Source organism: Emiliania huxleyi (assembly GCF_000372725.1).
Source record: "Emiliania huxleyi CCMP1516 unplaced genomic scaffold EMIHUscaffold_47, whole genome shotgun sequence".
NCBI lineage: Eukaryota > Haptophyta > Isochrysidales > Noelaerhabdaceae > Emiliania > Emiliania huxleyi.
The window spans coordinates 415,530-429,233 of record NW_005198467.1 but is presented as its reverse complement, the minus strand read 5'-3'; the positions used below and the strand labels follow the sequence as shown (position 1 = coordinate 429,233).

Genomic DNA, 13,704 nt, shown 5'->3' with positions numbered 1-13,704 from the left:
GGGGGGGGGCGGGCGCAGTGTGTCGCCTGGGAGATGTCGGTCAAGACGGCGAGCTCGTGCGTCCCGTCGTCGACCGCCATCATCGCGTTGACCGGGTAGTAGTTCCCCGCCACCGGCTCCGAGATGTTGTAGTCGTGCGGGTACGTTGGGCCGCGCCTGCATTCGTGGAGCTGTCGTGGAACTTTCGTGGAGCTGTCGTGGAGCTGTCGTGGAACTGTCGTGGAACTGTCGTGGAACTTCCGTGGAGCTGTCGTGGAGCTGTCGTGGAGCTGTCGTGGAGCTGTCGTGGAGCTGTCGTGGAGCTGTCGTGGAACTTCCGTGGAGCTGTCGTGGCACTGTCGTGGCACTGTCGTGGAACTGTCGTGGACGTGTCATGGACATGTCGTGGGCGTGTCGTGGACGGGTCGTGGAGCTGTCGTGGGCGTGTCGTGGAAGCGACGTTGACACGGGAGAAAGGGTGTGCGGCCGAGCGGGACGTTGGGGGTCTAAACAAAATTATAATTGTAATTTAATTCATTAAGGGGTCGCGCCGGTTGTACACGCGCTTGACCATCTCCTTGCCGTTCGAGTCGGTGTACCACGTGTGGCCCGCCTAGTACCATACCTCCAGAGTACCGAACCCAGTGTGGGTTCAGTCCCGTGGGTGGTGCGGTAGGATCTCGCGCGCCCGTGGGGAGATATGGAGAAATGCGGGGAGATAAGGCGAGATGTGGCGAGATGGGGCGAGATGTGGCGAGATGTGGCGAGATGTGGCCGAGCGCCTGTGGGGGGCTCTGGGGAGCTATGGGGGAGCTATGGGGGAGATACAGCGAGATCTCGATCTCGCCTTGAGCCCGGACGTGTACCTCACGATCACCTCCTTGCCCCAATTGTTCGGCATCGGCCGCCCGTCGCTGTGACGCGCCACCGGCGGCAGCCACGGCGTATCGACGGGGATAGGGCCCGCGGTCCTGCGTGCTGAGTACGCCAACCTCAGGGCGGGGAGACGGTGTTGCGCAGTGTATTCAGAGCACCGCGTGAAGACAACGGAGAAGAGTCCAGTGAATACAGCGGAATACGGGTGAGGACAGCGGAACACACGTCCTCTCGGGCGCTGGTTGGGAGACAGGAACACGTACTCCGCTTCTAGGGCCGCGGTCCACTCGACCTCGACGAAGCTCGCATTCCGGAAGAGCCGAATCACATGGGTTGCCCACGGCGAGAAGGTCTGTGCCACCTAATAATAGTAGTAATAATACTAATAATCATAGTAATAATAATGGTGATAATAGCCCACGGCGAGAAGGTCTGTGCCACCTCGGTCACGAGGGGGCCCCGGCTCACCCGCATAGCCGGCTTGCGCGCCGGGCCGGGGAAGAAGGGTGTTGACCTACGTGATGGATACGCCGACATGAGGGCGGGAGTGCGGTACTGTGCAGCGTCTTCAGAGCGCCGCGTGAGTACGAGGGGCTACGGAATCCAGCGAATGCGCCGCAATGCGGTCCAAATGCAGCGGAGTGCGTGTCCTCTCGAGCGCTGGTGGGAGGGCAAAGCATGCGCATTCCGCTTCTAGGGCCGCCGACGAGTTTGGCCGAAAGATGTATGCGCCCGACTGCTGGTCCGAGCACGGAGGCAGCCGCGCCGAGGGGTGCACTTCGGGGCCGTACTCGGTGCAACCGCCAACCTACGGTGAGTACACAAAGGTTGGGGTGTGAAGCGCCGCGGGAACACACGGGCCAGGAAGACGGTGCACACAGATGGATACCGCCGAATATGGACGGAGGCGAGTGTCCTCGCTGCGAGTACCCGTCGGGACACATGAACACGCATTCGCTTCTAGGCTCGCCCACGGACGAGTTGTACCACCCCCAGCTGATGGCGAGCGCGGTCGTGGCGCCCGACCGCTTGTTGGTCAGCGACTTGAGCAGGCCGCTCGCGCCGTCAAAGGTGAGCGAAAACACGTCCGACTCCACGACCGTGTCGGCGGCCTCTGCGAAGGCTGGCGCCTCGGCAGCCTCGCCGGCCTGGGCGGCCTCGCCGGCGACGTCGACCGGCGGCGGCGCGGCACGCGCAACCGTGCTCTCCGCGTCCGCCGCCGCGTGGAACGTGGCCAGCCCGACGGGCGGGAGCGACTCGAGGGCGACCATGAGGACGTGGTCTGCCTTATTCTCCAGCCTCGCCTTCGCCTCGGCCACCTGGCGTGTGCTCAGCCCAAACGAGTTGAGGTAGAGCAGCGGCAGTTCCTTCGTTCGCTCGTCGAGCGGCACGACCTGGCTGGGAACCGCCCTTCCAACGCCGTCGGTGACTGACCAGCGGCCGCCGCTGACCGGGATGCGAGCCACCTCCGAGACCGAGTGCGCCAGCGGGTTCCACGCAGCGATCGTGAAGGCGTCTTTGCCGGTGGTGGCGGCGCAGACAGAGATGTTGAGGCAATCGTCGGCGGCGTGGCAGTGGCAGTGGCTCACCGCGCCTCGCTCGAGCTTGAGCAACTTGGACACCGCGAGGCCGATGCCCGCCTCCACCTCCTTCTGGCTGCTCGAGATGCGCATCGCGTAGTCGTCCGTCACGTCCTGCCGCTCGGTGCCCGACATGCCGTCGTGGTGCGTCGCGACGCCGACGGTGCCTTCGAAGCTGTCGGTCCACGAGCTCCCCACGACCGGCGCGTGCTTGGCCGAGGGCCGGTCCACCTCCTTGGCCGTCGTCTGGGTGACCACCTCGAGCTGACGCGCGCTTGCCAGCACGCCCGTCGCGAAGCGCACCTGCCGCTTCAGCGCCGGCCGCGACGTGAAGTATCCGGACCAGTAGTTGTGGGAGTCGTCGGCGAGCGGGAAGATGTCGTCGGTGCGCAGCTCGTAGGTGCCGTTCCACCGCTTCTTCTGGTCGACGTAGAGGGAGGGCGTCGAGTAGAAGGCGTTGACGCTGCCGTTGAGGTTGACATAGTGGATGAGCTTGTCGAGGTTGCGGTACCACTGGTCGGCCTACGTGCTGAAGACGCCAACCTCAGGGCGGGAAGACGTTATTGTGCAGCGTATTCAGAGCACCGAGCGAATACAACGGAGAAGAGTCCAGTGAATACAGCGGGATACGGGTGAATACAGCGGAAGACGTGTCCTCTCGGGCGCTGGCTGGGGGACATGAACACGTATTCCGCTTCTAGGCTGGTCGGCGTTCTGGTACTGGAAGTCCGAGCCGAGCGCCCAGATCTGGTGCTCGGCGTCCTGGGTGTGGCTCGCCTGCTCGCGCGCGTTCTGCACAAACTTGTCCACCCACTGGTCGACGTTGTAGTCGAAGAGGGCGGGGTCGTCGTTGACCTGCGCGCCCGACCCCTCGAAGCTAAACCATGAGGAGTAGCCGCCGGCGCCGCGCCCAAAGAGGTTGCCCGCGAAGGTCTGCGCCGAGCTGCCGAGCGACCTGCTGCCCTGCCACACCCACTCGAACCCGTTGGTGCCCTGCTTGCGCTCGTACCGCATCGTGCGGTCCTGCCAGTCCATCCTCCCCCAAAAGAGGCTCTCCATGCCCGCCTCTGCAGAGAGCAGCCACGCCTGCGTGTTGCTGTGCCCGAACGGGTCGATCTGCCACGTGCCCTTGGGCGCCGCCTCGGGGCCAAAGTGCTTGAAGATGAACTGGTGCCCGCGCGTCGTCTGGTCCACCATCGCCGTCCAGAGCGGACTCGCCTCGTCGTGCATGCACCAGCCGCCGTTGATGAACTCGAGCTGCCGCCGCTGGACGAGCCTCGTCGCCGTCGCCCGCTTCTCGTCGGGCGCCTGCTCCCACCAGCGCGCGAAGAAGGCCGTCTCGACGTAAATGAACTTCCGGTTCGGGTCCGCCGCGAGCGTCGTGATGACCGTGTCGATGACGTAGAAGACTTCGCTCGCAAAGTATTGGTCGACGGTGACCTGCCAGCCGGTGTCGTCGTGCGTGTGAGGCACCAGGTGGACGTTGATCTTGCCGCTGACCGGGCCGCCGCTCGTGTTGTACTTGCGATCGGGCGGAAACGGGTACGGCGCCTCGCCGCGAGTCTTTGGGTCCTTATGCCGGAAGAGCTCGATCGTCGGCGTCTCCTCTCCGAGCGCGCCGGCGGTGCAGAAGGACTCTTCCGGCTGGGCGAGGCCAGTGATGACCTTCCCGGCCGCGTCGTGGCAGCCGTTGGCGCGCACGCGCTGCGCGAGCAGGGCGAGCGTCGGAAGTAGGCGGCGGACAATCATGATTTCCGACATGATGGCCGGCGCGAGAGGCGTGAGATGGCCGGCACCAGGTTTTCTTCTTTTGCCGAAGATGGAGTTCTCTCGAGGTTCTCGAGAGAGAGAGAGAGAGAGAGAGAGAGAGAGAGAGAACCGCCAATGGCCGTTATCCGTTAGTGCGGACGTCGCCGCGGCTCGCCTCTGCCGCGGCGGCTGCTGCGCGCACGCGGCGGCGCCGCTCTCTCGCGAGACGGCTGGCGACGCGGCTCGCCGCCGACGTACGGTGCGCTCGTCCGACGGTCCGCAGCGTGGCGTGCGCGGCGCTGAGCGCCGCTCTGCGAGCGCCTCTGCGCCTGCACTGCCTGTCTCTGTTGCTGTTGGTGGTGGTGGTGCTGCTGCTGCTGGTGCCGAAGCCCGACTGGGTGGCATACACAGACGGGTCGGAAGACCTAGGGAAAGCAGGGTGGGCCTATGCAGTACTCATCGGGGGCGACGCCATCGGCGATGAGGGCGCGTCGCTGGCGAGCGAGGGCTACGGGCCAGTTGTCACTTGGGCGGCGCACCCAGCCTACCTCGGCGCGCGAAGGCATACCAACAACACGGCGGAACTAACCGCCCTAGCCGAGCTCCTCCGGGCTCTCCTGTCCTCGTCACAGCAACGAGCGGGCTCACGCGGAGTAGTTCGCACCGATAGCGAGTACGCGGCGGCATGCATGATGGGGCGGGTGACCCCCAAAACGAACAGACAGCTGGCGGAGCGCCTTCGGTCCCTTTGGCAACGCCTTCGCGCCAAACACACCGTGACGTGGAGACATGTGAAGGGTCACAGCGACAACAAATGGAACGACTACGTCGACGAGCTAGCTGCTCGCGGCAGGCAGGGTGACAGAGGCTCAAACGCTGCCGAGTGGGCGGACGACACCATCCCGACGGACACTCCCGACGAGGGAAGCATCGCGGAGGGGGGCGACAGCACGGTACCATTGGACACGGAGCAGCAGGCGGCGGCCGGGACTCGGAGAGGCAAGATGGTAGCGACACCGACTGTGGGCCTGCTACACCAACGGCTACAACCCCAGCCAGCCCTGTCAGCCACCCTCGTCCGCCACCGACCCTGAAACCGCGCATCCGTGTCAGAGTGAGCTCTATTCTGAATTGGAACTAGCCTGTGTAGTTGAGCCGTGCGGCGGAGGAGAGCGGCGGAGGCGGCGTCTCCTGCGGTAGAGGCGGTCCTCGAGGCTGCCGCCGCGGCCATGTGGGAGGCTAGCATGGTGTCGGCCCTCTACCGCCTTCTTGCTCTCGCGCCCCAGGACTGGGTTGATTGATTGATGGGAAGGCGAAACACAGTCCGACCAACGACCCTGGGACACCAACGCGGTATGGGTGGACGCTAGACGGGCGATGACGGTCACACAGGAGCGACACACAGAACCACAAGACAAGACACTCAGCCAAAAACTGACTGCCACACATCCTGAGCGAACTTCCCTAGTCACCCGCGGCCGGACTCCATCCGGCACGCGTCGCTGGGCGCTCAGAGCTGCGTCCCCTGCTCGCCACCCCGACGCCCAAGGCGCCCGAGCGAACGACAAGCGGCACGCGAAGACTGGTTGCAATCCCGCCGACCGCCAGGCCGCGGGATGATGCGTGCGTGGTCTCGTAGTGGGTCTCGGAAGCTCTCCTCTTGGGCTAGGAGCCAGCCCCTCTCCCTTGCCCCCGGAACACTGTGTCCGAGTCGAGGCGTGTGCTTGCCGGTCGACGGCCGCGCGCGGTTGGCATTGTGACGAAGGTTGCGCGCGGCCGCGGCGCGCCCGCCATGGTTCGGCGCGGCGCGCCTACCAGCGGCAGTTGTCGAGGCACGGGAACACTTACCCGGGGTCATCCTCTGAGCCTGGTCGTCGGCGCCGCGATGCCACGGCGGCGCATTGGAGGACGTGCCACCGGGCGATGAATAATTAGGTGAGGACTTGTCCCTCAAGCAATTAATAATACGTGGAAGGGAAGGGCAGGGAAGCGGACTCCCGCAATGTAAATGCATGGCCGGCCGACCCCCCAAAGGACAGGAACCCACCCCGCATGGCCGCGGAGGGGGCCACGGACGACGAGGTCTCGGGGTTCGTGCGCTCGGTCTACACGCTGCTGCGCGTGTGCGACGCCGAGATCGCCGGCTGGTCGCACGACGGCCTCCAGGTTGTCATCTTCGACCCCGCGCGCTTCGCGTCCGAGCTCTGCCCCAAGTTCTTCCGCCACCGCACCTTCCAGTCGTTCACGCGGCTGCTCAACATGTACCAGTTCCACAGGGTGCCATCGGCGCAGCGCGACTCGAAGCACGTCGTGTTTGCGCACCCGAACTTTCAGCGCACGCGCGAGGACCTCCTGCCGCTCATCCAGCGCAAGTCCTCCTCGGCGTGCCGCGCGCCTGACTGCGGCGTGTGCAAGGAGTGCCGCGACAAGCCCAAGTTTGGCGGCGCGGGCATCCGCAAGAAGCCATGCATTGGCCGCATCTGCATCGGCGGCGGCGCGGCCGCGGCCGCGGGCGGCGCAAGCGGCGGCGCCGGCGCAGCCTCCGTCGCTGCCTCGTCACATGCTCCGGTGGCAGAGGCTCCGGTGGCAGAGGCTCCGGTGGCAGAGGCTCCGGTGGCAGAGGCTCCGGTGGCAGGGCAGGCGTCGGCGGCACCGCCGGGCGAGGCGGCAGAAGGCGCAGCCGCTGCCGAGCCGGTGGTGGAGGAGGCGCCGGCGGCGCCGGCGGCGGCAGGGGCAGAAGAGCCGGCGCCGCCGGAGGAGGGAGCGGCGGCGGCGGCGGCGGCGGCAGCGGCGCCCGTGGCGGTTGCGGAGGGTTTGCGTCTGCATTTGTCTAGCAGCAGCATCACGGGCTACAAGGGCGTGTACTCGCGAGACGGCCGCTTCCACGCGCAGCACAGTGTGGGCGGAAGAAATGTCCCACTAGGCCGCTTCGATACGGCGGTGGAGGCGGCGGTGGCCTATGCGCGTGCGGCCGGCGAGTACCAGCCTCCAGCTCCTCCGACGGTGGCGACAGAGGCAGAGGGGCTGAAGCTGCACCTCTCCAGCAGCAACGTGACCAGCTACAAGGGCGTGTACAAGCACCCATCCGGCCGCTTCCAGGCGGAGCACTATGTGCGCGGAAGGCAGGTCCACCTCGGCATCTTCGACACGGCGGTGGAGGCGGCGGTGGCGTACGCGCGGGCGGTCGGGGAGGCGCCGGAAGCGGGCTCGGCGGTGGCAGCAGCAGCAGGGCAGGCGTCGGCGGCACCGCTGGGTAAGGCGGCAGAAGGCGCAGCCGCTGCCGAGCCGTCAGTGCAGGAGGCGGCGGGCGCGGCGGCGGCGGCAGGGACAGAGGAGCCGGCGCCGTTGGAGGAGGGAGCGGCGGCGGCGGCGGCGGCAGCGGAGGCGCCCGTGGCGGAGGCGCCCCTGGTGGCGTACGCGCGGGCGGTCGAAGAGGCGGCGGCGGCGGCGACAGCGGCGGCGGCGGCGACAGCAGGGGCGGTGGCGGCGGGCGCTGAGCCGGCGGGAGCCGAGCCGACGGGAGCTGAGCAGCAAACTCGCTCCTCCGACCGCGGCGCGCGCCCGGTCGTGCGCTTTGAGGCCGGCCCGGCGCCCGATCCGTGCGAGATCGACCTCTCCTGGCTGGAGCTGCTGCCGCCTCGCCTCCTCAAGCCGCTCTGCGATCAGAAGGGCCTGAGTGTGGGGTGGGACAGCTCGGAGGCTCTGGCGAAGCGGCTGCGCGCCAGCGGCGGCCTGAGCGGGGAGCAGCTCAAGGAGCTGTGCGATGCTCCAGAGGTCGGAGTCCAATCATACGGCTCCAAGGCGGAGATCGCGCAGCGCATCGGCGCCAAGCTGGCGGCGGCGGCCAAGTCCTCCTCCTCCGCGGGCGTCGGCGGCGGTGCGGCCGCGGCCGCGGGCGGCGCGAGCGGCGGCGCCGGCGCAGCCTCCGTCGCTGCCTCGTCACATGCGCCGGTGGCGGAGGAGGAGGCTCCGGTGGCAGAGGCGGAGGGCTTGCGCTTGCACTTGTCCAGCGCCGCCGCCACCGGCTACAAGGGCGTGCTCAAGCATGCTTCTGGCCGCTTGCCGTACAGTGTACGGTACGGCGGAACCAAGGTCTGCCTCGGGAACTTCGGCACGGCGGTGGAGGCGGCGGTGGCGTACGCGCGGGCGGTCGAAGAGGCGGCGGCGAAGGCAAACGCGGCCAAGCCCAAGGCGAGCTCCATCATGCGCCGATGCGGGACCTGCCCGGCGTGCCGCGCGCCTGACTGCGGCGTGTGCAAGGAGTGCCGCGACAAGCCCAAGTTTGGCGGCGCGGGCATCCGCAAGAAGCCATGCATTGGCCGCATCTGCATCGGCGGCGGCGCGGCCGCGGCCGCGGGCGGCGCGAGCGGCGGCGCCGGCGCAGCCTCCGTCGCTGCCTCGTCACATGCTCCGGTGGCAGAGGCTCCGGTGGCCGAGGCTCCGGTGGCAGAGGCTCCGGTGGCAGAGGCTCCGGTGGCAGAGGCTCCGGTGGCAGAGGCGGAGGGCTTGCGCTTGCACCTCTCCAGCAGCAACAGCACCGGCTACAAAGGCGTGGCCAAGCATGCTTCTGGCCGCTTTGTGGCAAGTCGCGGGGCCGACGGTATAAAATTCCACCTCGGCTTCTTCGGCACGGCGGTGGAGGCGGCGGTGGCGTACGCGCGGGCGGTCGAAGAGGCGGCGGCGGCGGCAACAGCGGCGGCGGCGGCGACAGCAGGGGCGGTTGAGGCGGGCGCTGAGCCGGCGGGAGCCGAGCCGACGGGAGCTGAGCAGCAAACTCGCTCCTCCAACCGCGGCGCGCGCCCGGTCGTGCGCTTTGCCCCGGCGGTGGCGACAGAGGCGGAGGGTTTGAAGCTGCACCTCTCCAGCAGCAGCAACACCGGCTACAAAGGAGTGCAGAAGCGCGACAATGGCCGCTTTACGGCGCGATACACGGACTGGAACTCTCGGGAGGTCGCAATCGGGAGCTTCGACACGGCGGTGGAGGCGGCGGTGGCGTACGCGCGGGCGGTCGAAGAGGCGGCGGCGGCGGCGACAGCGGCGGCGGCGGCGACAGCAGGGGCGGTGGCGGCGGGCGCTGAGCCGGCGGGAGCCGAGCCGACGGGAGCTGAGCAGCAAACTCGCTCCTCCAACCCCCCTTTCTCGGTGAAGAGGCCGCGGCTTTGGTTCGGGTGTGCGGATGGCGGGGCTTGCCGCTCTGTTGGCGGCCTCTCCGAGTACTTGGTTCCTTCGCCTCCTCCCCACCCCCCTCGCCTAATCTCCCCCCTGGCGCGTTCTCTTCATCAGTCGGCTGGAATGCACGCCCCCATCCCCTCTGCAGGTCTCTTGCGGCGGCTGGGAGGGCCTCGTCGACGGCTGGTACACGCGGACAGAGGTGCGACAAGCCGGCAGCACCGCCGGCAGTTGCGACACCTACTTCTTCTCGCCCGCCGGGAAGCGCTTCCGCTCGCGCGTCGAGGTGGCTCGACACTTCGGACTCGACCAAGGCGGAGCTTGGGCGCCGCCCGCCTCCGCCTCCGCCTCCGCCCCCGCCCCCGCCTCCGCCCCCGCCTCCGCCTCCGCCTCCGCCCGCCAGCCCGGGCCGGTCGCAGGGCTGGGCGGCGACGTGTTTCGGGTCGAGGCGCTGCTCGCGCGGCGGCACGTCGGTGGAGAGGCCCAGTACTTGGTGCGCTGGGAGGACTACCCGCCCGAGCACGACAGCTGGGAGTGCGAGGACAACATCTTCGACGAGAGCCTGATCCGCGCCTTCAATGCCAGCGCCGCGTCCTCGTCCAGCGGCGGCGCCTCCGAGTCGGCAGCAGGCCCTCGCGCCGGCGTTTCTTTTTCGTCCTCCCGGCTTCCGGCCTACCTCTCCACGCCTTCCCCTGGGCGGCCCCACGCGGCGGCCGGGCGGGCGCCGAGTTTGCAGGGCGCTTTGACCGGGGCGGAGCTGCCGCGGTTTGTGCAGCTTGCCTCGGCGGAGGGGGCGCCGGGCGGCGGTGTGCCACCCCCCACTTGCCTTTGCGGTGCGCTGGCCGTGCTGCGCAAGCGGCGCTGGTGGTGCGCCGACGAGGACGGCGGCTGCAGCTTCGAGCTGTGGGCGTGCGGTCGCACCGACGACGGCACCGCGGGCATGCAGCCGCTGTGCGAGTGTGGCAGGCCGGCGGTGTGGATGGGCAGGAGGTGGTGGTGCGTGCGCGCCGATGGCGGGTGCGACTTTGAGTGGTCTCCTCCGCCGCCACCCGCGCCTCCAACGCTGGTGCCGCCCGAGGCGATCGAACGGCAGATGGCGCGTGACACCGCGGCGCTGCTCACGGCTGCCGCGCACGGCCCGCTCAACGCGTGGTCCTTCGTCGCACCAAGCGATTTCGGGCTCGGGCTCTGGGCGCGGGCGCCTCTCCGGCGCGGGCAGGCGGTCGGCTTGTACTCCGGGCCGCGGCTGCCGTGCAGCTTGCAGCGGCGCGGCACGTGCGCGCTTCAGATCCCGGGCGCCGACGCCGCCACTGCCTGCGCTTCGCGGCGTGTCGCTTTACGTGAGGAGGCACGGCGTAGGCACCCATGTCGTCGTCGACGGCGCGAGCGAGAATTGCCCGTTCAGCGTGCCCCGCTGCTGCGCGTCGTACGCCAACCACAGCCGCTCGCCCAACGCGCGGCTCGAGCTGTGGCCCGTGTTGCGCCCCGCACCGTGCGAGCTGCGCCAGCACGTGTCGTCGCGCCGGACGGGACGCGCCACAGCGAGTCGCAATTCTCTCTAGGTGCGAGGTGCGCCAGCACATGGTCCTCGTCGCGTCCGAGCCCATTTCCGCCGGAGGCGAGATCAGGATCGACTACGAGGGAGGAAGCTCTCGCGCAGGCAGCGGCAGCACCGCGTATTGGGGCGCGGAGACGGGGATGGGTGAGCCGCGCGAAGACGGCGCGTGGCGTGCCGTTCGGCGCCACCCTCCGCCGCCTCCGGCCACGTGCGAGGCAGTAGTCGCCGGTTGCCGGCACACGCTGCTTTGTGCGCCCCTTCACCGCGTGTGGTTGTGGACAGGCTGTGGTTGACGGTTTGGCGCGGCTGCAGAGGGCGGCGCGCGCATCGCAGGGCGGCGAGGACGTCGATGCGGCGTCGGCCGTCCTTGCTTGCTCAGTGGCGGACGAGACAGCGGCACCGCTCCCTTGGGGTGGCGAGCGAGGGGGCGACGCGCGCTTGCGGCTGCTGGTGCCGAGTCTAGCAAAGAAGTTGGCCGGGTTGCGAGCGCGCGTCGCGTCCTGCCAATGGGGCATCGTGGCGTCGCACTTGCCTGGACGCACCGGCGCCGAGTGCCGCGAGCGTTGGGCCGAGCTGCATGCGGAGGCGGAGGCGGAGATGGAGGAGATGGAGGCGGAGGAGATGGAGGAGGCGGAGGCGGTCGAGGTGGAGGCGTTCGAGGTGAGTGATGAGGAGGGGGCGCAGGTGGAGTCGGGAGCGGAGGCTATGGAGGTGGATGCTGCGGTGGTGGTCGCTGAGGGCGAGGAGGAGCAGGAGGAAGATGGCGTGGTAGAGGCCGCGGTGGAGGTGGAGGCGAGGAATGCATGGCTGTGACCTGTGTTGCGTGTCTTCGTCTTCTTGATGTGCGCCGAGTCGGCCGGGGCAATCAGTCAGCCGCCTCGGTGAGAACAATACGTCTTTCCACCTTCCACAAAAGCGCCCCTGGCGCCTCTACTAGTTGTTGTTATGGAATTGCGTTTTGTGTGGAGAAGTCTACCTTACCTTACCTCTTACCTGGAAACGCAAACGCCCCCAATCGCCCCCTCAGGCGGGGGCCGCCCGGGGGTCATACGCGACCCGAATTTGTTTGGAGGGCCTAAAAGTTTAAGGTGTTGCTGCGCAAAAGGGGTCGGACACAGGGCGCAGCTCATGCTAAGAGCTAGAATCGAAGCTAGAAGGGGAGACAGAGCGAACAACCACCCTGTCCCGTTATTGCGTACACCAACACAAAAGCTCCGTGACGACTCCGTATCAGCGGGCGGCGGCGGCGGCGAGGGCGTCGAGGGGGGGCTGACCCTGGTCGACGAGAAGACTAATCCTGGAAGATATTTTCCTTCCTTCCTTCCTTCTCCTCTGCGAGTTCATCGCTAACGCGACGGCAGCGGCGGCGACGGCGAGGTGTGGAGGTCGGCGTCCGCAGCGGCGACGTGGAGGGCGGCAGCAAAGGCGAGCTGGCCGCGAGCGGCGGTGCGAGGGAGTCAGACGGCGGCGGCGCCGCCGGCTGCGGTGGCGGCGTAGGAGCCGGCAGAGGAGCAAGTGCTGGACGGGTAGGCGGTGGCGGTGCAGGAGGCTTCGGCGGGGCTGCCGAGCTGTTGCTGTTGCGGTCGCTGCTGCTGCTACTTCTGTCGCTGCTCCAGTGCGGTGCAAGCACCAAAGTCGACCTGCGCGTTCCCGGCGGTGCAAGCTCCACGAACGACAAGCGCCCCTCCGACGGCAGGGCCACGCCTTGCTGGCCCGTCGGCCCTCTCCTTTGCCGCACGGATAACCGCCCTTTGCTGACCTGCTCCGCACCTGCCAATCTGGTCCGCAGCTTCAGCAGGGCGCGGGTGCTGATGGCGCAGAAGCGGCCGCGGAGGAGGAGTCCCGCCGCCGCCAGCGGCAAGGAGGTGTAGAGCGCCGCGTAGATGGCGCCTCGCCGCCCCTCGTCGAAGTCGTCGGCGCGGGCGTTGACGGCCGCGAGCAGCCGCACGCCGAAGGTGAGCATGGTCGCCGAGTGCAAGAGCGCGATGGCGTGCGCGCAAGCGCACATCGCCAAGGTCGGGAGGCGGAGGTAGGAGCGGCGGCGCCACGGCAGCAGGTAGAGCGCCTCGACGTTGAGAGGCGACAGCGCGAGCGCCACGGCCGTCGAGAGGAGCCTGCCGAGAGTCGACGACGCTGCCTCCTCCTTCGCGGCTGGCCACGCCGCCGACTCGTGAGCCTCGTGAGTCTGGCGAGACTGGCGAGACTCTTGAGAGAGCGAGGACGCCGACGAGGGCGTCTCCGGCGAGGAGTCTCGCGGCATGGAGAGAGCAAGGTGCAGCGGGGGAGTCCAGGGGAGCGAGGAGCGGCGGCTCGGGCGACTGCGAGGCAGTGACGGAGGCGGTGACGGCGGTGGGGTTGATATGTTGGACTTGCGGCGCCGGCGGAGAGACGACGGGGTTGCCGGTTGGACAGGGTGGGACGGGGTCGCCGGCGACGGTGACGAGAGTGCGGTCGGCGGAGAGGGCGGCGGCGGCGAGGGCGGCGCGGACGGGCAGGGCGGCCGCGGAGGGAGCGAGCGGCGGAGCACGTGAGCGGCGTACACCGTGAGGGCGGCGGATACGACCAGGACGGCGCTGAGGGTGGAGGCAGAGGAGATCCACCAGTGCGTTCCGAGGATGTCGCGGGCCCAAAAGACGCGGGACGCGAGGAAGCCGTCGGCGACAAGCTGAGGGGAGGAGACGGGGAGGCGGGAGTCAGCGCGCGCGCGCCGGGCGAGCACAGCCACAAGGGGCAGAGGACGGGAGCCGCCGTGTGGTCTGCCATCGGGGCACACACCTGCAAGCTGGCGAGGGG

At 68.5% G+C, this 13,704-nt stretch overlaps 2 protein-coding genes across 2 annotated transcripts in view; one reads left to right on the top strand and one right to left on the bottom strand.

Annotated features, from left to right (window-relative positions):
* MAN1 (alpha mannosidase) overlaps window positions 1-4,196 on the bottom strand; it is a gene marked incomplete at both ends in the record, with an annotated part of 5,138 nt that extends 942 nt beyond the window's left edge. Inside the window, 4 exons of the mRNA XM_005768127.1 lie at window positions 542-592; window positions 851-950; window positions 1,786-2,957; window positions 3,114-4,196. Coding sequence (XP_005768184.1) covers window positions 542-592; window positions 851-950; window positions 1,786-2,957; window positions 3,114-4,196 — 2,406 coding nt within the window. The remainder of the gene's footprint in view (window positions 1-541; window positions 593-850; window positions 951-1,785; window positions 2,958-3,113) is intronic.
* A 2,040-nt stretch (window positions 4,197-6,236) lies between these two features.
* Window positions 6,237-13,704, top strand: part of EMIHUDRAFT_103206 (hypothetical protein) — a gene marked incomplete at both ends in the record, with an annotated part of 26,749 nt that continues 19,281 nt past the window's right edge. The window contains 6 exons of the mRNA XM_005768068.1: window positions 6,237-9,245; window positions 9,502-9,639; window positions 9,757-10,628; window positions 10,916-10,922; window positions 11,194-11,697; window positions 12,867-12,926. Coding sequence (XP_005768125.1) covers window positions 6,237-9,245; window positions 9,502-9,639; window positions 9,757-10,628; window positions 10,916-10,922; window positions 11,194-11,697; window positions 12,867-12,926 — 4,590 coding nt within the window. The remainder of the gene's footprint in view (window positions 9,246-9,501; window positions 9,640-9,756; window positions 10,629-10,915; window positions 10,923-11,193; window positions 11,698-12,866; window positions 12,927-13,704) is intronic.